Source organism: Alosa alosa, chromosome 6 (genome assembly GCF_017589495.1).
Source record: "Alosa alosa isolate M-15738 ecotype Scorff River chromosome 6, AALO_Geno_1.1, whole genome shotgun sequence".
NCBI classification, from domain to species: domain Eukaryota; kingdom Metazoa; phylum Chordata; class Actinopteri; order Clupeiformes; family Clupeidae; genus Alosa; species Alosa alosa.
Genome location: NC_063194.1, coordinates 23504053 through 23528475, shown reverse-complemented (window position 1 = coordinate 23528475; position 24423 = coordinate 23504053). Strand labels below are relative to the sequence as shown.

General features: G+C 45.0%; 1 protein-coding gene across 4 annotated transcripts; it reads left to right on the top strand.

Moving 5' to 3' along the window:
- The first annotated feature begins 1869 nt into the window (after positions 1-1869).
- mpp3a (MAGUK p55 scaffold protein 3a) lies at positions 1870-23593 on the top strand. 4 transcript variants are annotated; one of them, XM_048246333.1, is made up of 20 exons: positions 1870-2029; positions 8963-9020; positions 9244-9362; positions 9994-10071; positions 10865-10945; positions 11044-11181; positions 11338-11419; positions 12544-12629; positions 13028-13102; positions 13497-13693; positions 14053-14117; positions 16060-16080; positions 17465-17506; positions 18763-18828; positions 20241-20402; positions 21643-21723; positions 21906-21999; positions 22584-22692; positions 22914-23042; positions 23243-23593. In XM_048246333.1, the coding sequence occupies exons 2-20, from the start codon at positions 8984-8986 to the stop codon at positions 23420-23422; spliced, it is 1842 nt and encodes a 613-aa protein (XP_048102290.1). In that variant the 5' UTR covers positions 1870-2029; positions 8963-8983; the 3' UTR covers positions 23423-23593. The 4 variants fall into 4 exon arrangements, with proteins under 4 accessions (XP_048102290.1, XP_048102291.1, XP_048102292.1 ...); XM_048246334.1 differs by lacking the exon at positions 18763-18828; XM_048246335.1 differs by lacking the exons at positions 17465-17506; positions 18763-18828.
- Positions 23594-24423: the final 830 nt, after the last annotated feature.

The window sequence follows — 24423 nt, the reverse complement described above, 5'->3', positions numbered from 1 at the left end:
TCAAGTCTACATCATTAAAACATGACAGTAAATGAAAGCAATATGTTTTTTTTTAATATTATATTGCTACAACATGGCTTATACATAGGTCTGTGCTCACGGGGCTGAAGTGAAAATGTGTTTGTTTTTATTGTGCCTGCATTTTGTTCATTAGTCCCAGAGTTTCACAAAAAAAAGGCCTAATTTAGCTGTTTTTGATACAAAGTAAAATACTCTTTTTGAGTGACTTGCTTAACATGGGCACTGACTGGTACTGTAAGATGTGCTTCTTAGACAGGGAACATGGGACTACTCTGGAAAATGTCTTACTAAAATATAATTAATAAGGACATATTAATTAGGAGACTACTGCACATTTTTCTGATGTCATCCTACGGTTGTTGAGGGACATTCGAATGAGTTGACGGGCATATTAAAATTTGCAGTGGTCTCTTAATTTTGAATATGACCGTCAACTCATTTGCATTTTTTCCAGAGCTGTTGATAAACAGAATGGATTCAAGTATCTGTCTCTCCAACTGCAGTAGGTGAGAGAGAGAGAGAGAGAGAGGGAGGGAAAGGAGGAGTTAACAGATGCAGCTTAACAGATTCAATTAGGCAGAATTCCAGAGATGACCCTTAATGACCTCTGTCTAATTAATCATTGAAGCTGGCAGAGAAATGACCCACCTGGTCATCTGTCCCTTTTTTAGGTCAGAGATGTCAGCGCTTTGGTGCACACACACACACACACACACACATAATTATACATACATTTTTAAAATATGCCTTCTGCCAACAACACTTCCAATACTGAGATATGTACTTATACTTCCAACACTGAGATATGTTATATATATGAGAATATCTCATTTTCTTTCTCTCCCTTCTCTTTCAGAGATTCTCCTATTCACCTGTCTCCTTATTGTGTGCTTTTATTAAGCCTGTGTTTATTTATGTGCTTCCCTATGTATGTGTGTGTGTGTGTGTGTGTGTGTGTGTGTGTGTCTGTGTGAGAGAGAGGTTCAGTTAGGGTCCCTTGGGGAAATCCTTCCCCCGACACAAAGCCCCAGCCAGAAGGCTGGTGGCTGGGCCCAATTAGCATGTGAATACAGGGGGGAACCCCTGAATGGGCGGCTGTGTTTCATCAGCGCAGTACACAGCGCAACACAAAGGGGATGCTGCCAGGAGCAGAGAAGAACAGAGAGGAGAGGAGAGGAGGAGAGAGGCAGAGTAGGGGGAGGGAGGGAGGAGGAGTGGTCTGTTCTCCATCACACACTGCCCCCCTCCCCAGTCTGTCTCACCCAATAGTCTGCTTTATTCAGTCAGTCAGGAAAAAAACATATTGGAGAAAGTATTGAGATAATAATAAGATGAGATAAGATGAGATAATAGTCTGAGATAATAAAAAAAGGGGAAAATGACAAAAGGACAAAAAAATAAAAGGATGGCAGATTCATGTGAAAGAAAATGTTTACAGTAATGATTCTAATCAACTTCTCCTCCCCAGTGCCCAACCCTCCCCCACCCCCACTCAGCCACCTACTCATATGTGTGTCAGTCAGTCACCTCACACACCTGCTCCAGCATCTTACCCCACACGCTCAGTCATTAACACGGACGGAGGGAGGGAACTCAGGGGGGAAGGGAGGGAGAGAGAGAGGGAGGAGATACAGGGAAGAAAGATGTTGACAGCAAGAGAAAGACGCTCAGAGAGACTAAAAGAGAGAGTGAGTGATATACAGGAGAGAGAGAGAGAAAGTGGACCACGAGAGCAGTTGAGAGAGGGAAAAAACAAGCTGCAGGGAGAGCAAGCAAATCAGAGAGAGAGAGAGGAGGGGAGGGAGGGAGTGAGAAAGGGAGGGAGGAGTGTGTAGCGGCAGAGACAGCAGCAGGTCTGTGAGCTCAGCGGCCAGAGGGGGAATCAGAGCTGAAGGGATCAGTGTGGCTGCCGCCTGTGAACGAGGGAGGAACCTATACAGCGAACGAGAGTGACAGAGACAGACGGAAAAGAGGGGAAGACAGAGAGGAAGACACGGACCGAGATAAGGTATGGATGCATCAGCCTACACTCCCCTTACTGAAGAAGGACTAACACAGCTAAGACAGCTACAGTGGACTATCAGCCAGTCCTGCATTCACTTGCTGTGTGTTTCTGTATGTGTGTGTGTTTGTGTTCATGCCTGCGTGCGAGTACTGGTGGTGGGTGTGGTGTGTGTGTGTGTGTGTGATTATCTAATTCAAAGCGGATTTTTATCCCTCTGCTGTGCCCGTCGACATATGCAGCTAAAAGAAGCCCCCGATACAGAGCGGCACTGCAGATCGACTGCAGAGAGAGGAAAACAGAGGGAGAGGGAGGGAGGGAGGGATAGAGAAACAGAGGGAGAGAGAAAGAGAGACAGAGAAGCATATGAGGGTGCATTTAGGAAGTGGTGCTATGAAGGCAGATGGAGAGAGAGAGAGAGACAGAGAGAGAGAGAGAGGGATGGTGAGGGAGGAATGGAGGTCTTTATTTGAGCATACAGGCTAACAGTGGTGGTCTTATTTGGTTGATAAGAGGTGAAGAGGGAGAATGTGTTTGGGTGACAACTGACATCAGTATCTGTCTCATACAGCTGTGTGCGTGCATGCATGTTTGCTTTCTCTCCATCCGTGCCTTTGCATGTGTGTGTGTGTGTGTGTGTGTGTGTGTGTGTGTGTGTGTGTGTGTGTGTATGTGCAAAAGGTGAAAAGGTCTCATCTTTTGAACACATTTTTTCATATCATTTCTGACAGAGATTGAGAGCAAGAGAGAGAGAGAGATGGGGAGGAAAGGGTTTGGGTGTTTGCCAGTGTCATGACAAGGCTTTTACTTCCTTTGACTACTTGAGCTATGCCTTGCATGCAAATCAGCAATCAGTCAAGTACAGTCAAGCGCACAGTGTGCATGCACAGCTAATTCAGTTCTGCCACTGTGTGTGTGTGTGTTTGTGCACATGAGTGAGCAAGGATGTACTGAGAGGTTCTTGTGTCTGGGTGTGTGATGGATATACACACATACAGGTCATACATCAGACACTTTAGATTTCTGCATGTACACGCATGCACATATCTTTATGTGTGAATTGATGAACTGTGTCAGTGGGTACTTACATGTATAATCAGTGCTTTATTAAACTTCAATGAGCAGGGATGTTGTAACTACATTGTACAGTCACACATACTGGGCATCTGTGGCCTTTACTCAGGGAGTGGGTGTGTCACCCATCTGAGGCCTGTGCTTCTGCCAGATTGTCCTCAAGTTCACTTGTGGACTCAGCTGACAGGCTGAGAAATAGTTCACTTAGGTTTAGTTGGCAAATACAACTGAACATTTCAGCTCTGCCACGTTGCCATGGTAGTAGTAGCAAGATTAGCAATCTGTTATCTGTGCATCATGGGTACAGCCAATGAGTATGTTCAAGCTAACCTTACCACACACATGCTTTATACTGTTTGTGTACTTTGTGTTTGTGTGTGTGTGTTGATAGTGCAATAACACTTAATCCTGTGGATCTGCCATTTCTGCTCTGCCGTGTTATCCATCACTATGCACATTAGCCACACTAGTCTCATAGTTGACTGTTGTTATCTATTCCTCTGTGTTCACTGTTCATCTATGAGTGTCTGAATGTTATTCACAACAGGGCACTCTGAATCCAATGGGCATGGCTAGCTTGACCTCACATGGCTAGTTAGGCCTGGTGACTCAAGAATCTGTTTGTATGTGGTACAGCCGAAACGATCTGTCAAATGTGCCCACCTGAGAGACTGATGGACGCTGTTACCATGACAGCGCCCAATGGTGCTCTAGCATTAGGGCTAGCACACCCAGCCCGTGGATTAGTGTCTTCCTGGTAGTATCCTCCTGTTAGCAACAGGTGCGTCCTCCTGTTAGCCACACATGCTAAGGCCATGAGTCACAAATCAAGAAAAAACTTGAGTACTTTCATGCATCATACAAAACATCTTATCTTGTCTCTAGCTGAACTTTACCAAATCTACCACCCTCTCCCTCCAGATCCCTCACTTGAAGTGAGACTCATTCTAAGGCGTGAGCATGTAACTCTTCAGGCTTTACCGGGGCAGATGCACTGCATAAAAATCGAGAGTGGGAAGAAAGGGCTGGTGCGTCAGCCACTCTGGACTCCCTCCGTTGAGCTCCAGTACACCTGCAGTGTCCCAGTTCGGCTGCTGTGGCATGCCATGGCACAGTCCTCAGCCAGACTCTCTCTCCTGATTCTCTACGACTTTGACAAGCCAAACGGGTAGTTAGATAACTCTGTGTGCATCATCTTGTTCGTAATGTCACAAATAAGCTTTTACGGTTTTACGATCTTGACACGGGTCGTATTTCTAGTATTTTGGTGGAAATGCAGATACACTGCTACTGTAACCTAATCTCTCTATGGTAGAGCATGTGGCATTTTCTGTATTAGTGTCAGTTTGTGAGGGGGGTTGATAGGCCTACTTCTGTTAGTACGGGGTGGCCGACATTGATTTGGGGATGTCCTCAGCTTAATGGCAGAGTGACGCAACAGTGACGTAAGCCTTCCCAGGACTGTGTGTGCGAGTGTCTCTGTGAGTGCGTGTGTGTAATCTCCTAACGGGATTGGGAGGAATATAACATTTATGCAGCAAAAGAGCATGTCAGGAAGGATGCTATTTTGGGGCTGGAAAGGTCATGTGAGGATTTACAGATGGCAAAGTGGCTCTCTATATAAGAACTAGTTGAGGTACAGGCTGTACATGGTCCACTGTGAATGGGAAAGAAGTTTACTTTGAGACGAGGGGAGGAATCAGGGATGCTTCTTCTTGGAAAGCAACACATCGAGATTTGATATTTTCAACCGTGATCTGCTAACACAAACACATGTTTGATCTGGTTTATTGTTATTTACAACTGTGATCTGTTTACGCAAACACATGTGTGGTTCATTGTTATATTGCTTGATTGCCATTAGCTGTAACAGAATCTTCCCTGTCAATTTTGGCTACCTTCTTCTACGGTGTTTCTCGGGAGCCAGGACTCTAACTAAGCACTCAGCATCAGCATTCTCACATCCAGGAAGCGTGCACCTTTATCACTCAGCATGTGCTATCCATTTGTGTCCTTGCATAGCTGTAGTTCAGCAGTATCTATCTGTGGAGCCCTTCTCAGGACAAGCTGAAGTCAAACCCCTCTGCACATTATGGAGGCTCTAATCTTACCATGGGGACCTCCCCAAGCTGCATGTCACTCGCCGTTTCTGTCTGTCTGTCTCTTATCTGTTTTCCACTGGGAGCCTCAGAGCCCCAGTCCCTCTCCCTCCAGATGGTATATTATGTTGTGGTAATGGGTAGGAATCATCTGGACTGGACCATGTGTTAAGTTGGTCCGTGTTGATATCAGTGGCACCTGTGTCTGCTGTCGGCTGACTTTCCCACAGGGCTGGGCTGTCAGGTGTCAGGTTTACATTGCACATAGGAAATTAAATTGAACTTAGTACTAGGACAGTTGTACAAGGATTTAAACAAGTAGAAACACGTAGATATTATGTCTTAGCCTTGCCACCAACGTTTAGTTTTACTTGAGAAATGTAACTTACAATTTACACACACACACACTCACTCACTCACACACACACACACACACTCACTCACACACACGCTCACATTTCCCCAGAGATTTGTGTGAAATCTTCCCACTCCTCACTTACTGATGACCTCACCTCTGGGACCAGCAATGGGCCTGAGGAATGATGTCATCACTTCACCGAGAGAGAGACACATAATGCTAATAGTCTCAAACACACACACACACACACACACACACACACACACACACAAGTTAATGCAAATGGTAATCGTATGCACTTCTGGTTGTACTAATGGAGATAAATAGAGACCTGAAGAGAGTGCAGTATTACCAAGCCCTGCTCCCCTCATCTCTATCTAGACATATCTTGGGACCCTAACAGACAATGTTGAAGCTGACCACCTAACGCCTGCCCCTTGACTAGTTGTATGCGGTAGCTGAATCAACATACACACACTTACAGTGATTCACACAAAAAACTACAATACGGGAGTGGATGTAAGAGCGTACATACGTATATGTGTGTGAGTGTGAGTTTGAGAGTGTGTGTGTGTGTGTGAGTGTGAGTTTGAATGTGAGTGTGTGTGTGTGTCTGTGTGTGTGTGTGTTTGAATGTGAGTGTATCAGGTCTCCCACTGCTTCTCATTCTCTCTGCTGACATCTCCGGCGTATAGATGGAGTTGTCAGATGTTCCCATTTCCTCTTTATCACAGCCTCATGAATATTTCATCTGCGCTGGCCTCTCTGTTCTCTGTTCTGCACCTCCCATGTCCACGGCTGATGATGGGAGAGAGACAGTCTCCTCCAGCAGAGCACAGCAAAGTAGCTTTAAAGAAATACACCATAGAAATGTGTGTGCGATTTGATCACTATTGCTTCTGATAAGAGTAATAAAAGCATGTCTATCTTCCAAAGCTCCTGATAACACCAGGAAACCCAGACTTGAGGTATATATGGCTTCATGATGATTGATGTGGTCGAGAGGAATGATTGTTGTGGCTGGTGCAGGAGTGATTTTGCTATCTCCCCTTTCGTTCATGTCTTCTGCTCTGTTGGGCCATATCTTCATTTCCCTTATTAGTACCAAAAGAGGAGTTTTTTTCTTTCTGTCTTCCCTCCATGTTCCATCCATCCCCATTATTCAGTCCTGTCACCTCTCTGTAATTATCCGATCCATCTAGCTCAGAGAAAGAGACACACTTCGACACACCCCCACTATACGCCATCCAGTGCCTGCTCAGACGTGTCAAATACAATACGGCAGAGCTTCCAGAATATCACGGAATGGATGATTGATGTAGTGCACCAGCACCCGCGTGTACAGCAAAAATAGTGTGCCGATTACTAACTTTGTTTCCAAGAAAACTCTAAGGAAAAGCTGTGCAAAAATAATGTCTTTGTTCTAGTCTCTCGAGAGTCTGAGAATGTCATGCTGGAGTGTGTTGCCAAAGTCATCTCCTGATTGGAGAAGGCAGTCAGTCTGCAGTCTGCTGTCAATGGCATCTCTCTGTTTATGACTTGAGATACAAACATGAACGCTGAGCATCCTCAGAGGCACAACTCGTCTCTCTCTCCCAGAGGAGGGCCACTTGTCCCTGTTCTTATCTCTCTCTTCCTCTCCTCATTATTTTAACTTCACTGTTGTCTATGTTCTCTCTCTCTCTCTCTCCCCCCTCTCTCTCTCTTTCTCCCTCTGTGCTGTCTATCTCCTGTGTTTTCAATCTCTATTTATTTTCCTCCACTGTGTCTCAGCGTTGCTTTGCCGCTTGTGCTCTATTTTCATTCTCTCGAACCCATTTGACTCCACAATTGAGCCTCATGTCTTTTGGTGCAATGCAATCAGACCCTCTTCACTCTCTCTCTCTCTCTCTCTCTCTCTCTCTCTTTTTTTTGTCTTAAACACACATTCTCTCTTTGTCCCCATCTCCCTCACTCTCCCTCTCTCTCTCAGTACACCACACCAGGTCCTCCTGTTTGAACTGCAACCCAAATAGCTGCAAGCTGTGGGTGTGTGAGATTGTGTATCTTACTGTAATGGGTTTGGTTGTGTGTGTGTGTGTGTGTGTGTGTGTGTGTGTGTGTGTGTGTGTGTGTGTGTTCGTGCAGTACCTAAACATGAGGGTGCTTGAGTGGATTTGTTTGTTGGTCTATCTGTTCTATTTTGCATCCTTCCCTTATTTATTTGTTATCAATTGCCTGTGGGAATCTCTGTGTCATTGCACGCCACTGTATACTGTTACATTCCAAAGAGGCTACACAATTAAGCTCAGTTATTAACAGACACTCAGTAAGTCAGCTATGATTTGTTACCAGCCCTGTATTGTTTCGCACTGAGTCAGATCAGTCATAGTTTGACCAACAGTCATAGTGTGTGTGTGTGCGTGTGTGTGTGTGTGTGTGTGCGTGCATCTCTGTGTGTGCAAGCCTGCATTTTGGGGAGAATGGAGGGGATGACCAAGGAGTTGAACAAGTAAAACCATGTTATGTTTCTCATCTGAATGGCAACAGCAATGTAGCCCTGTGTAATGGGATTATGAATATGAGAGATAAATTAAATGTGCACTGGGTCCCTGTTTGAGTCTGTCTGGACTGACTGCCTTCGGCCTGAAAGAGAATCTGAGAGTGTGTCCTTAATAAGACTGATTTAAAGAGCATACCCCAGGCTACACTCTCTCTCTTCCTCCCTCACTCACTCCCTCTCTTTCTCACTCCCTCTCTCTCTCTCTCTTCCTCCCTCACTCTCTCTCTCACTCTCTTTCTTCCTCCCTCACTCCCTCTCTTTCTCACTCCCTCTCTCTCTTCCTCCCTCACTCCCTCTCTTTCTCCCTCCTTCTCCACTGCGCATCCTCATTACGCATGCTTGTAGAGAACCCTGATTCCATGCAGACATCAAAACCTCTCTCAGTGTCAGCAGCACAAGGGAAAAGCTTTTGTCTTAATGGTGGACAGGCACTCGTATGTGTGTAGTTGGTGTAATTGTCACATGATATGCATGTTACCCTCTCCCTCCCTCTCTCCCTCCCTCCCTCTCTCCCTCCCTCCTCTTCTCAGTCTCCTCGCTGCGCTTCCTTACTTTGAAAGTCTCACACAGGGAAAGGTTATTAAAGCACTGCAGCTACTACCATACCTGTGGTGTAGCTGCTACCATACCTGTGAAGCAGGCTGCTAATGTGTGTGTGTGTGTGTGTGTGTGTGTGTGTGTGTGTGTGTGTGCGCATGCATATGACTGCAGATTCTTTAATAATTACTGATGAGATCAGACATACTCTGCCTAATGATCTGTCTGTACTGTATGTTTTCCTGTGTGTGTGTGTGTGTGTGTCTGTGTATGCGTGTGTCTGAGACTTTGAGGTCTGCTTGACTATTCCTTCCTTATCTCTCCCACAGGCTTCCTTCCACTGCTCATCAATGAAAGAAGCCATGCCTGTACTCTCAGCAGGTGCAGGTAAGACACAGACACAGACACACACACACACACACACACACACACACACACACACACACACACACACACACACACACACACACACACACACACACACACACACACACACACACACACACACACACACACACACACACACACACACACACAGACACACACACACACACACACACACACGTACTGTATGCCTGTGCCATATAAGCTCAAGTCTGCTCTGTCCCAGGGCTGCATGAGACGCTGGCCCTGCTGACCTCCCAGCTGCGTCCAGATGCCAATCACAAAGAGGACATGGTGTTCCTCAAAGACGTCTTCAGCGAGAGGAGTCTGGGCTACCTCATGAAGGTCAGAAATACTCACCATGACCCAGAGCATAGCATGGACATGTTTTATGGTTTCAGTTATTAGATCCTAGTCTCTATATTGGTAATATAGAATGGCCTTGGTGTATGTGTGTGTGTGGGCCCTGTATTTTCTGTGTGGGTAACTTGTGAATAGTGTATTACTGTATTACAAAGCTGCCCAGAGAAATGTGCTGTTGGATGTATACTGGTTTTATTGCACCCTGGTCACATCCAGCTCCCGCTACCATTGTAACCTTTGACATTCCTCCAGCTCTCTTACATGTACTCAAGGGTGCCAATCTCAGCACTAATATGGACCCTTTCAACAATAAAAACAAAAACAATGCTTGAACATTCTATTTGGGCCCCAATCTACTTCCTCTGCATTAAGATAACATATGGAATGTTAAAAAGGAAGTCTTGCGGGGCCAACTATGATGCTGATAATGGAACTCTCTTGAAAGGGTCCATATAGAAGTCGGGCCCCTTAGAGTTCCCAAATGGGCATACATGCAGCACTCTCATTATGGCAGCTGCTCCGTGCTGTGGAGAGCAACGCTCGTGAGATGACGCCTACAGCCTGACCCTCTCCTCCTGTTCCTCCTGTGCCTTCTGTGCCTCTTGTGCTTTAGATTCATGAGAAGCTGCGGCAGTACGAGCGCCAGAGCCCAACCCCCGTGCTCCACAGCGCCTCCTCCCTGGCAGAGGATGTAAGTGCATGTCTTTACATCTTTCATTCCATTGTCAAAGAAACAAAGATGCGTGCGCACACACACACACACACACACACACACACACACACACACACACACACACACACACATGCAGGCACATGCACGCACATTCACATACACACACACACACAGGCTGCATAATCACACACATGCACATAAACAAATACAACACACATGCTAGTTTATTCCTTTCTAGGCTAATTGTAGCATTCATTGGCGTCATTAGCCTTTTAACTTAACGGATCATTTGAAATTGCCATTCATGTTTTTACGCCACAATCTTTCATACAGATGAGAGAGAGAGAGAGAGAGAGACAGAGAGAGCAAGAGAAAGCAAGAAAGGGAACAAGAAAGGTGGTAAACGTGGGGAGAAAGTGCCGACTCATTGAAATCTCTCTAATGAGCCGCCACATCCTGCCTCGCTCAACTCATCTCACCTCGCCTCTCTCACGCTCTGCCTGCCTGCTGTGCGCAAACAGCTGACTGGAGCTCTCTGACTTATTTGCACGCCAGGAGAGCATTTAGCTCCTCTATGTGTGTCCTGCATTTCATTCTGTATCTGCAAAGATGCACTCTCTATATACTGCAACATTAGCAGAGCTAGCCATCTGTAATATGTGCTTGCAGTAGCATTAAAAGTTTGCTTGTTTATTTGTTTGATTGATTGATTGATTGATTGATTGATTGATCGATTGATTAATTGGCTTGGTTCCTTGATTGATTGATTGATAGGCCTGGTTCCTTGATTGACTACCTGCTTGATTGACAGGTAGCAGAGGAGTTGCAAAGTGGACCAATGAGTATTGAAGAAAAGGAGCTATTACAGTTGTTGACATCACCCCATTTACGGGTATGTGCCAGGCACACACACACACACACACACACACACTCTCATGAAACAACTCATATTAATCTCTGTCCTCTGCACTACCTCCTGTGTCCCATCAGGCCATGCTGTCTGTGCATGACACGGTGGCCCAGAAGAACTTTGACCCAGTTCTGCCACCCCTGCCAGACGACCTGGAGGACGAGTTGGAGGAGGAATCTGTAAAGATTGTCCGACTGGTCAAAAACAAGGAGCCATTGGTGAGTCCAACACAGGAAGATGATTACACTCTATACCACAAATAACACAAGTAGAGTTAGAGTCCAAACCCCTTTAAGGGGTGTGAATGTAATAAAAGGTAACTGTAAGGGGTCAACATCCCAGACGCTACTGACCTTTGACCTATGATGTCACAGGGGGCAACGATTCGGCGGGATGAGGCCTCCGGTGCGGTAATGGTGGCGCGTGTGATGAGGGGAGGAGCGGCAGATAGGAGCGGTGAGACCTCAGAGCTTCTTCTTTCACTCTTATCTGACAGGGATCCTCCTCCGCCTCATCTACACCTGATCAGATTTCATCTGATGTCTGCAACTAGGAACTATATCTGGAGCACAACAAAGAAAGATGTGCCATTAGCATGTACTTACAATGGAAATAAATGGCCTGGCATCACAAATAGATAGAGGAATGTTATGTGTTGCAGAAAACATTTTAGTCAGAGGTATTTGAAAGAGCCTTGATACGGTGAGATTTCTCTTATCAGTTTCATAACATAGTCATACATCTGCATATTTGAGACATTGTGGCTGCCCGTATCTGCTGGAGTTTGGCTTGCTGAATAGTTTTTGTTATGATTGGGGTTGCAGTCATGACGTTTTACATTCTCTGATGAGGGAGACATAAAAACACTGTCTTGGTAATTGGCTGTTTGTTGGGCTGTAAACAGGGATAAAATAGTCTAGAATAATCAGAAATATGCATTCTGGAAGAAATTGTATTGCATGTGTTCATTCTGAATGTTCAGGTACCACGGCAGCACATTCATTAAAATGCTATGAATTCCACACTGCTCCAGCCCTTATTCCATAAGGGGTCTAGTCATTTGAAGTTCTTCTTGTTGCCCAGGGTTGTGAAACGAATGAGTCCTGAGTGCGTGTTTGGTGTGTTATGATGGCGTCCTAATGAGTGACACATGAATCACTGTTGCCCTGTGGGGAGCAGATCCTATGAGATCCAATCAAAGATCACACAGACTCACTAAAGAGCTGACCACTCTGGTTGCCATAGAGATGGGGCAGGGAGATGGAGAAATGCAGCTCATTTCTATTTGTGCATTTTGTATTATTGAACTCATTGCATCTCATTGTGTGTGTGTGTTTCTGTGTGTGTGTGTGTGTGTGTGTGTGTGTGTGTGTGTGTGTGTGTGTGTGTGTGTGTGTGTGTGTGTGTGTGTGTGTGTCTGTGTCTGTGTGTGTGTGTCTGTGAATATTGCATTAATCTGATACATACACCAACCTACATGTAGACACAGACACACCTACTTACCCATAAAATAGTGCCATGATAGCCACTGAGCGCCAGATGAGCCATTCCATGTGAAACCCATGTGTTTGCCTGCCCAGGTCTGGTCCATGTGGGGGATGAGCTGAGGGAAGTGAACGGCGTCTCCATCATCCACAAGCGCCCAGACGAGATCAGCCAGCTACTGGTATGCAGTAATTACAACCATGCAGCCTTCAGCGCTCCGCACATAGGCACCGTCATGAGTACACTGACACGCTCTGTCACTTGCCCACGCACACCAACATTTTTAACTGACAAGAATTTGATAAACAATGAATTCAGTGAAAGGGTTTCATTGAAAACAATGGAATCTATGTTATCGAACATCATTTCTGACCTTGCCGTGTGTTGACTGCTTTGCCATGAAAAAGAAAAGAAACTGCAGTGCAACGTGCGGTGTTTAAAATGTCACCTTCCAGTCTCTCTTATCTCCTCTAATCCTTTGTTCTCGTCCGTCTATTTTTTTATTCCCTCTGTTCTTTCCCTCCCACACATCCACCCTTCACCCTCCTCTCCGTCTTCTACTCGTCTCCCCCGCCGCAGTCGCAGTCACAGGGCTCCATCACGCTGAAAATCATCCCAGGCGTCAAAGAGGAGGACCGGCTGCGAGACAGCAAGGTGGGTCACCATCAGGCACTGGGCACTTTGACCACAGGAAGTGACTACATAGAATTAGCCACAGTGAAATGCACACTGCTGTTATGAGCAATGCTATGTATGCCCCAGTAGGAAATGAATCATTCCATAAAATAAAAATGCAATCTATGGATTTGTTAGCATCCATCCATATGAATAAGTGTCAATGACACCCCCAGGAAAGAATGGTTTATACAATGAGAAGGTTGCTTAGGTCCACACTCCCAAATCTGTGGTGACAACAGATAATTAAAGTGATCATTTTATTTTAGTCCCTTGCATTACAATATTTAGTGTCCTCTTTGTGAAAGAAATGTCAGTGCACACACACACTCTGACTTGTCTCCTTTTGCGTCGCGGGGGACGATCTCCCTAGGTGTACGTGAGGGCGCTGTTTGACTACAACCCCGGGGAGGACAAGGCCACACCGTGCCAAGAAGCAGGGCTTCCCTTTCAGCGCGGCGACGTCCTGCAGGTGGTGAGCCAGGACGACAACACCTGGTGGCAGGCCAAGAAGGTGGGCGACAGCAGTCTTCGCGCCGGCCTGGTGCCCTCCAAACAGTTCCAGGAGAGGTGAGCTCCAGAGGTTGGATGAGTATGTGAACTGAATAGATGCTTCAGGTCAACACATAACACATAAACAGCACAACACAACACATATAGCACTTAAACAACACAACACATATAACACTTAAACAACACAACACATAACACAGCACAGCACAACACATAACACATAAACAGCACAACACAACACAACACATAACACAGCAGAGCACAACACGTAACACATAAACAGCACAACGCATAACACAACACAGCGCAGCACAGCACAACACAAGACAGTGCCATGTTTTGCTTGATGTCCTCCTTTCTCTCTCCTGCTTCCTCTCAGTTTTCTTTGTCTTCCTCTTTCTCTTGTGTTTCATCAGACGGTTGGCCTACAGAATGAAAATGGGCACTCTACAGAATCCCAAATCTCCTAAAAAGTCTGTCTGTAAGTTTCCTCTCTTTGCTCCTCTCCTCCTCCATTAATCCCCACCCTCTGTCTCTTGAAGTCATATTGAGCGAAGCTGCGGGATGTAGCCATCCCTTTGGCCACTTAAGGCATCGGTGGAGATCTCCTAATGCATTAGCAGTTAATCATTGTGAAGATTGATGAGGCTAAGGGGACATACAGTAAGAGTCCCTGCCTGGTTGGTTATGAGTTTCAACTCAATCAGTCCATTTCTCTCTAATGCTCGCTAGTGGAATGCACAGGTGGGTAAAAAAGTGCCTTGTAGATGTCAGCGCACAATTAAATAGATATATAAGGCCACAGTGTGTGTGTGTGTGTGTGTGTGTGTGTGTGTGTGTGTGTGTGTGTGTGTGTGTGTGTGAGTGTGTAAAGTGGCCAGGTGTGTGCTTAGAGTCAGTGTTGACGGTTTGTGGTGCATAATCCCTTGGCTATCCGATTAGTGCCGAGTGGCAGAGAGACAACAATGGCTTAGCAATATGTCAGACCATGCCTGTGCTTCTTTCCCTCACAGATAATCTCTCCCTGCATTTCATCTCTTCACCTTCCACCTCTCTAACTCCCTCGCTCTCCCTTATCCCTTATTACTTCTAATGTACTCATGCAGTTTTACTCAACACAGTCTCACTCCCTACTCGTCAAAGGTCTGACGCATGGTCAAGGGTCCTTGGCGCCAAATCCCAACGAGAAAGGTGTACCTTCTGCGTTGTTTTTCGAGACATTCATGGTAATCCCTCATCGTCAAATATAGACGAAAGGAAATAAATGTCCATCAAAGGTGATGCCGTCACGTTATGCGACTAATGATTTGTTTGAAATGACCTAAAAACAAAAATCGCAGACCATCAGAGCCATAGGCTACCTTAGGTTACTTTGATCTTGCATAATTTTATTCAGCTTTGGTGTAGGTAACGTAAGGTAAAATAATAATAATAATAACAATAATCTCTAACTAAACTAACACGCGCATATTTTTGTATTGCAACCATTGTAGCCTACAGTTGTAACAGCGTGTAACAGTCGTTTTACTCCCCGTATGCGCTCATTATAATAGGCTCTGCTACTGGTCACTGTACAGTCCTAATAGGCCTACTCGAAGCAAATAGCGTTGTCACACGGTCGAGTGGGTTAATGCACATATTTCCAGAACAGGTCTGCAACTTTCAGGCAGTTCTGAGTTCGAATCTAGGCAGGAGAATGAATGCGACTCTAACCGCTTAACGTACAGACATGTTGAAATAACCGTTGTGTAGGTCTGGAGTTGGACAAGAGAGTTATTAAGGGGATTAAAAATGTTAAAAAGCTAATTCCCCCATAGACTTGAATGTCTGTGATGTCATAATGGCCTAAAGCCAGCTGCGCTTGTTAAGCTCCCAGAGTAGTTCCCGGGCTAATCAGAACACTGGCACAGGTGTCACCTGTGAATCAAACTGTCTCAGCTTCTAATGCATACAATCTGGTGCTCCCTAAAACTACACATCCTGTTTAAGTGCTTCCCGTGTGTCAAAATAAAAGTCACAGCCATAATGCTTTGCGCATTATATCTCCAGAACGGCTTGACGCATGTGCTTCAAATTTGGTACAAATGTTTGTATGGACTCAAGGATGAAGTGAGTTGATGTTTGACGAGTAGGGAGTGAGACTGTGTTGTTTTACTCTATCTACCCATCTACCCATCTATCTATCTATCTATCTATCTATCTATCCATCCATCCATCCATCCATCCATCCATCCATCCATCCATCTATCTATCTATCTATCTATCTATCTATCTATCTATCTATCTATATATCTATCTATCTATTTATTTATGTATCTATCTATCTGTCTGTTTATCTGTCTGTCTCACCAACAGGACATGTTTTATGTACCCTATTACTTTGTCCAACGTGCATATGTTTTCTTTCACACTGCTTCCACCAGATGACCAGGGATGTGACAAAGGTATGTGTGCCCTGGCTGTGGAATCATTCATGGATGTTGTGTAGAGGACTGGTGCTCTAGTTCTGTGAACATTCCCATTCACTTTCCGTTTACTGTGCTAACGTTAGCTAGCTAGCTAACTAGCTCGGTTAACGGGGCAAAATGAAATTATTCATTCCGTGTCCGAAAGAGTGTTTCATTGGCATCACACACAAACAATGACTGTAAAATAGTATACAAAATTATATGTATATGTTATTATTGCTTATTCAGAGAAAAGTTTATGTTTTGACACACCTATTTAGGAGTCCGGAACTAGTGCCATTTCGTTCCATTGGTGAATTGTCTTATGATTCATCTTAGTTAACTATAGAATCTTTGGTAGAGGACTGGTGCTCTAGTTCTGTGGCAGATGCCCTCGTCCCATCTCATCCTCACAGGCTTTCTACTCTTTGGTTCTGCTTCTGTTTCCTCACGTTGTCCTCATTGACAGTCATGTTGGAAATGAGGGTCTGCTTGTGTGTGTGTGTGTGTGTGTGTGTGTGTGTGTGTGTGTCTGTGGTTGTGTGTGGTTGTGTGTATGCCTGTGTGAGTGAGTAAATGTGACAATTAAAGAGAGCGAGAAAGAGAGACAGAGAGAGAGAGAGAGAGAGAGAGAAAGTGAACATGCAGACGTGGAGCTTGCCATTAGGCAAAAAATGCTACTACTGTACGTGTTCTACATCTTGAGACTCTTCAAGATCTGTCTTCCTTTTTCAAATGGTCCATTTCCTGTTCTTTCACATCTCTTTTATCTTTTGCTGATAATCTTACTGTTGAAGAGATGTATTATAGAAATGAAGCAGCTTCATCAGTACAAGCTTCCTTCTCTTGAATGAGTGTAATGCAGATTTTGTCTGCCTTCTGTCATTGGTACCAAAACTGAGCAATAATGTATAATTACATTGTCACAGATGCGGTTGTTGTCATTCCAAATCTGCGTTTCAGTGTCTTCTTAACGTTAGATCTCTCTCAAGGTGTCGACCAGAGAGTGTGCAGGCTCTAGCCCCCGTTGCCCTGACTGAAGGGCCCCTACCGTGTGGGGCCTGCTGGCTCCCCTGCCCAGTGCCCACAGCACTTCAGCCCACTGCCTGCTTGTGTGCCCGTCCTCTTGCCCCCCCTGGTCGCGCCCTCTCCGTCCTGTCCTGTCTGGTCCTGTCCTGTCCTGTCCTGTCCGCCTGCCTGCCTGCCTGCCTGCGTGCCTGCCTGGCTGCAGAGCTAGCAGCTGACCCCCCTGACCCCTGTCCCCTGTCCACGTTCCCCTCTGTCCTCCTCTCCCCTCTCCTGGTGCTTTGGGTTCCTTCAGCAGTGTCGGTTCCCCTCTGCTCACCATCCCTCTCTTCTCCCCTGCTTGCTTCCCTTACAGAGGACTGTGACTGTGAGGGCTATTTCAATGGACAGTACATAGGTGAGAGCCTGCATGCCTCCTCCTCCTCCTCCTCCTCCTCCCCTCCTGTCTGCATCCCAGTGTCAGTCTGTTTGCCTGGCCATGGTAGGGGATGGGTCACAGGGGAGGGAAAGCCGCCAGCCCCACTGATTTGGGCAGTGTGTGTGTGTGTGTGTGTGTGTGTGTCTTCAGATTATGGGTAATTAAGGGAAAGAGTTGCCTGAGTATGGCTCCACAATAGGATTAGAGATTACAGTGTAGACACTGTCTTATAAAAAGTAAAAAAAAGGAGACACACTGACAGGTAGAAAGTGAAATATGGAGAGGGGCTGTAAACACATAGAGTACACACAGAGAGTCTCCTTATGGTTTGCAACTGACTGAATATCTACACTATTGATTGATACTTTTGATCATCTTGCACCATATTATTTCACAATATCGTCCTTGTTAGGAATATGCTATACTGAAAATGAGGGTAAAATAGTAGTATAACATTCTTAGACACACCCTATTGACATTGTGAGGGTCTTATCTCTAAGGGGTGGGAATTTGTATCAATCACATAGATGTCTTGGTTTTAATAGGCTTTCAAAACTCAAATGTCCATATGGACCAGACACAGTAAACCCCTAAACCCTTTCCAATTCCTTATCCTCTCCAAAACATCCCACAGTCTCCCCAGACCTCACCCCAGATATCAATGAATGCTGTGGATTCTTGGAGAGATCTGAACACTGGAATTTTTATTTATCAAAAATGAATTCAATCAATCAATCAATCAATCAATCAATCTGTATAGAGGTTTTTATTGGTCCCTCAGAGAATAAATTTACTTAGGGGAAATAAATAAGACCACGCAAGTGCGATATCAACTAATGGTGTTTAGATCCTCCTACCATTTCCTCCCTCCACTGCTGCCCCTGACCTTTGAACCTGTGAACCTTGACCCCTAACACTCCTTGCAGACCCTGCTACCATCCTAGCCTAACCCTGCTGTTGGATGTACTGCACACTCAAGTCCGCACGTCAGACTGCTCGTACACTCACTGCTCGAGATGCTGCATTGCCTGGTGCTACAAAAAATGTGCCTGAAGCCATAGAATGTATTCGTGTCCTGAGCAACTGCGCTAACATCAGCTCCATCCTGCCGGTCTGTAACTGAAAGCCAGTTCATGGACTTTGCGCGGAACTGATCCCAGTGCAGTTGCTGTGGGCAGAGAAGTGAGTGAGACGAGTGCGCGAGAGTGAGAGTGATGGTCTAACGCGCGTTATAGTCTCTCCGAAGTGTAAAGCGGTGGCGCCCTCCTGTGGCCAGGTGTTTTCCTGGGAGTTTTACTCAGGTACGGTCACCGTTCGTTACAAAAAGGTTATCACTGTTACTGACACAGGCTGAGCACAGCCTAGACTGCGTGCCTGCTGAAACACAGCCCTTATGGAGGTCAGAGATGTGACTCCACACCAGCCATCACCCCACATACTGTAGGCTACTTAACCCATTTGATCAAAGTACACTGGAAGTATGCTAACAGTATTTTACACATTATTATAAGTTTATCCCTGTAAGCTGTACATACTGTATCTCCCTGGACTGCTACATAAACTAGTAAAATTCAGATTTTTGGGGAAACCTTCGGAACAATAAAAAACAATAGTTAGTGCTAAATTAATTATTCTGAGGAATATTTTAGATATTATAGATCATCCTATGCTGGTGTTGTGCCACATTTCTAACACTTGTTCATTGACTTAAGGATTTAGATGAAAGGAGGTATCACTTGATGAACATAAGCAGGATACACTGTATGTGAAAGGCAGGCAAGAGGCCTCTGTGTTTAGCATGCATGTGTGCTGCCTCCCTAGTGGTGAGATGCATTGTGGTTGTAATGCGCCCGTCCAGCTTGGCTCTAGCTTCAAATTGCCCTCAGCGCCACTCTACTCCACTTTCATATACGCAGAGTGACTGTTGCAGCTTTTAAGGCATTCGGCCATACAGCCTCTAGATCACACACACACACACACACACACACACACACACACACACAAACACAAACACAAATAAACAAGCACACCTTGTCTGGATCTACATACTATGGCCAGAGTCCAGCTTCACCACCAGACAAAGCACCACTTTAATAATGTTAATATGAGAATTTTTTAATGGACAGGCAGCTCATTCACAGTCTATAAAAGGCATTTATATATTCTTCCCACGTCATCTGATAACACGTAGTACAATTCCACCAGGAATATCTTATCTCCTCCACCTGACAGGCGATAGCATAGAATATCACATTCACACTCCCAGCATGGGCTTGGGCCTCACTGAGTACACACTGGATATTTAACAGCTGAGGTAATACCACCAGACGAGACTAGCAGACACTTTATCACCTTTGATGCAAGCAAGCACAATGAATGTGACACATTCAGAGACTTCATTAGATGAGCTGTTTTGTTTGCTAGGGTGTAAATGCATGTCATGCTTCCTGTTAAGGAAATGAAATTTGTTATTCAACACAAAACACATACATCTTCTCTGCCTGGTTATATTCTCATGAAGTACATGATCTGTCCCAGACAGCATTAGGGGTCATATGAAATACGTGTCTCTGGATTGCATTGTTACAATGACAAATATTACTTGCCCCTCATTCACTAGGGCAAGACATTTGTTCATGAAAGAAAACTCAATAGACGGTTGACCTTTGAGCTTGTGCTCACTGTTGTTTTCTTCCTATGCTGCTCCATTTAGCTGGCCTGCGACGTAGTTTCCGTCTGAGTCGGAAGGACCGGCAAGGCTCGTCAGGAGATGCCAACGCCTTAGACAGCAGTGATCCCGATTTCCTCACGTACGAAGAGGTGACTCGGTACCAGCACCGGCCTCATGAAAGACCTCGTCTGGTGGTGCTCATAGGCAAGTGTAGCTTTTAACTATGATGTGGTGATTTGCAATGTGATGCTGACCTCTACTGGCTATCACAGGAATTGCCATTAAGCTCATGAGACTTGTTCACTATCTGACTTGTTCATTATCAGACTTGTTCAGACAGAGATATGTCTGCAAAGGGTATTTAATCAATTTGCCTTATTATTCCGGCGGCCATTGTGAGACAAAATGAGGCTACTGAGTACACTTGTCATCACACCTCAGTCCAACATATGGTGGTAATACACTCCGTTTGAAAACAGCCACACAAAAAAAAACTCACAGAAGAAAAAGAAGAAGAAGAAGCTCTACGCCATCGAGGATGTCTCATTTATCTAATTGCAACCAGAGGAGGTGAGAACAAGGAGAGAGGAGAGATGTGGAAGGGCCGATACACGAGGAAACACGAGAGCATCCCATGCAGAAGTGTTTTCAGTCGGAATTGTGCAATCATTGGTCCAAGCTGTCAAGGTGATAAGTTCCCTTCCACGTCTATCAACTTTCGGTCTCCAACAAGTTTGTATGGATTTATTAGCGACAATAAATTAGTAGATAATCCAAGAAAAGATTTTTATATGCTGGAATTGTCAAGAACTACCATGCAAAAGTTCATGCCTGTTTTGTACACATTGTGTAATAAGTATTCATTCATGTCACGAAAACTATCAAACATTACTGTACCTCATTATCAGGGTCAATAATTGGGAAGAGTCCATGTTCATACGATATTTTGAGGTTTTGATATAAGTTCATATTCTCTGCAATTTGTGTGTCTGTTTATTTTATCCTAAGAGGTGATGCGCCGCATCATCACTAATTGACGTCTTTTAAAAATGACGTGTGAGTGAGCAGGCTGTCTCATTTCACATATCGGTTTCTCTTTCATCCTCCTATCGTTCCTTCCTCGTTTCCTTTACAAAATTAATTAGGAGGGGTTAGGAAAAGAGGAAGGAAAGGAGGATGGACAAAAATACAAATGATCACCAGCTTGGCAGGCCAGCGAATCCTTCTTCCTTCTTCCTCTATTGGCAGTTTGCAAACGGAGTGCATTACCGCCATCTGCTGGACTGAGGTGTGATGGCAAGTGTACCCTGTAGCCTCGTTCTGGCTTACAATGGCCGCCGGAAGAATAAGGCGAACATTTAATCACAAATGCTCTCATTACCATAATACATGTAATTCTAGTGCACAGAATTGACTAAACATACACCATCTATGCTTTGCAAAGGTTCTCTGGGCGCTCGCATCAATGAGCTGAAACAGCGGGTAATAGCAGAGAATCCGCACCGCTACGCCGTGGCTGTTCCACGTAAGTTCAACTCTTCTTTCCACCTCAATCCTTTTTCCTATCGCTCCTCTGTCGTTTGCCTTCACTTAGTTGATCTACCGATCAAATCTTTGAGATTTTGTTACCATGTTGTTGCCACGTTTAGTTTCATAGTCTTCACTGAAGTAAAACAGACTAGCCTCACTTTGTTCTTGCTCCTGTAGACACCACCAGGCCTAAGAAGAGCCATGAGAAGGAGGGGGTAGAGTACCACTTTGTCACCAAACAGGCATTTGATGCCGACGCTCAGAACAACAAGTGAGTCTGTCCGCAGTAGTTAAGTATCCTTCACCAGATAACTCTAAAGTGTTCAGTGTCTTCTTAGGTATTTAATCAGTATTGGTATTTAAGGTATTTAATTTAAATACCTAATTTAATAGGTATTTAATCAGTATATTGAGATTCACTGTTTGTTCGATTTAACTTAACTTGAATCCTTTAATCAGTATAACATAACCAAAATCTTGATTAGTGATTGCGGTCATAGTTGTTCAGTGTCATGTGAGGCACTGTCATGGCAATATGACCTATGACCTCTTGACAGCATGCCACATGCTTTTATGGCATCTAAAACTCTGAGCATAATTGTTATGACAACTAGGAGATCATGGTGTATGTAACTGGACATTAACTGTAATAATGATAAGTGACAGGACAGGACTTCTGCCAGAATGTGTATGAATTTCCCCTTGGGGATCAATAAAGAAATAAAAAATCTATCTATCTATCTATCTATCTATCTATCTATCTATCTATCTATGACATGTGTATGATTATGTCTTCTTAGGGTTCAAGGAACATGTTCTCACTTATCTGCGTATGTCAATTGTGTGTGCTCATAGGTTCATCGAGTATGGCGACTACAAAGAGAACCAGTATGGCACCAGTATTGAGGCCATTCGCACGGTTCAGGCCAAGAATAAGATGTGTATGGTGGATGTCCAGCCAGAGGTATGCTTTAGAAATCTCTGCTGTTCATTTAATTAGATATAATTTAAGCATGCCTTTATAAGTAAAGGTGCAAAGATGAGGTAAAACTTTCAATGTGTCTGAAAGTCCTTGATTTTCATAATCATTCTATCTTGTGAGGATGCGACATTTGAATGAATGCAGAACTCTTCCCAAAAGAAACCTTGACTGATTACTAATCGGTTTTATTTTGACCTCCACAGGCCTTAAGGACGCTGCGTACGGCAGAGTTCAAACCCTTTGTGATCTTTGTCAAACCGAAAATCCCAGAAGGCAGAAGGCGTCGCAGTGCAGCTACCTCACCAGGAGGGGGCGAACATGGGCGTGTCACGGTGAGACCAATGACTTTGGCTTTGCTGTAGCTGTACTGTAGCACTCCAGTGGAGACACATATACCAAATGACTTGTTTATACAGACCACAGCTGTCCTGCTGTGTGGGGAGATCGCACACGCTTGTAACCCTCTTAGGCAGGCCTGGTAGATTTGATGTTTTTTGCCCCCCCCCCCTTCCTCTCTCTTTATTTCTCTCAGGAGGAAGAGATTCAGGAGATGCGCCAGTCAGCCCAGCAGATCGATCAGCAGTATGGCCACATGGTCGATCGCATCCTGGTCAAGGAGGACTCGGCAAGTGCCTGCTCAGAACTGAGGGGAATTCTCGAGAGGCTCGAACGGGAGTCCTTCTGGGTGCCTGTCAGTTGGGTGAGGACCTAAGATGTCTTGTCCCGCCCCAGAGCCTGCCTTTTTGGAGTGGGAATACGCCTTTCTTTGACCCCACCACGGGACAGACCTCCATACTGACATTTTGGCTTGTCTCTGATCCCATCCAACCCCTAGTCCGTCCGGCTTTAACCTGTCCTTGTGGTGGTGGTGGTGGTCTGAGGGGGTGGGTCCAAGAGCTCCCCTGGGACTGTAGCGCAGGGGGGAGAGACTGCAGATGGAGGCTGACTTGGGCAGTAGACGGAGTCTGAACTTAGGTGTTGGAACTGCACCCACTCAGAGTTTGAGGCTTTGGGAAAACACAGAGATTTAAGGGAGGACTGGAGCCCTCCTGACTAAGCCTCCTGCTTATAATTTATGAAGAAACTAATGGATTCAGACTTAGAGCTCTTAACCACACATACACATAAGTGCGCGTGTGCACACACACACACACACCCAAGCCTTTTTGCTGAGGATAATGGATTATTTTGAAAAGTTTAATTTAATTTATTGCTGCATAATTTCTCATTTCTGTATTTTTCCTTTTTAATCTTTTCAGCATTATATTTTGTTTTGTGCAGAGTTTACATGCAGCAACATGAGCATTAGCGCAGTAGCATCAGCCACCAATGCTGTTTGAAACATCCTCTTCTGGCCACACCCACTGGCAGAAAAAACACTTCTCTATTCTCTTTCTATTTCCATCTCCCTCAGTCCCTCTAGCCTGCTTCCATAACACCTATCTGTCCAATGGGCCAATGTTCTTCACCATCCCTAGGCTGAGATGGCAGTGATCATCGCTTTCAAGCACATGACAAAATTAGAATGTAGTGCCCAATCAATTACAACAAATGGTGTACTCTATCAGAGGCGTTTTTCAGTTGCTAACTCAGATTCATCTGTCTGCCAGTTGGCTATTTTTTGACTTTCCCCTTGGCAACCCAGTGACCAAGCCTCTTGGTTTTGTAGTGGGCTTGCCATGGTAACGTGCTTCCATACCTCTCCGTTCTCCT

What these genes read in the sequence shown, in the direction of transcription:
- mpp3a (XM_048246333.1), top strand. Translation starts at nt 8,984, where the DNA reads ATGAAAGAAGCCATGCCTGTACTCTCAGCAGGTGCAG. An exon ending in TTTCAATGGACAGTACATAG is followed by an intron (nt 17,507 to 18,762) that starts GTGAGAGCCTGC and finishes CGCGCGTTATAG; the next exon opens with TCTCTCCGAAGTGTAAAGCG. An exon ending in TCGTCTGGTGGTGCTCATAG is followed by an intron (nt 20,403 to 21,642) that starts GCAAGTGTAGCT and finishes TGCTTTGCAAAG; the next exon opens with GTTCTCTGGGCGCTCGCATC.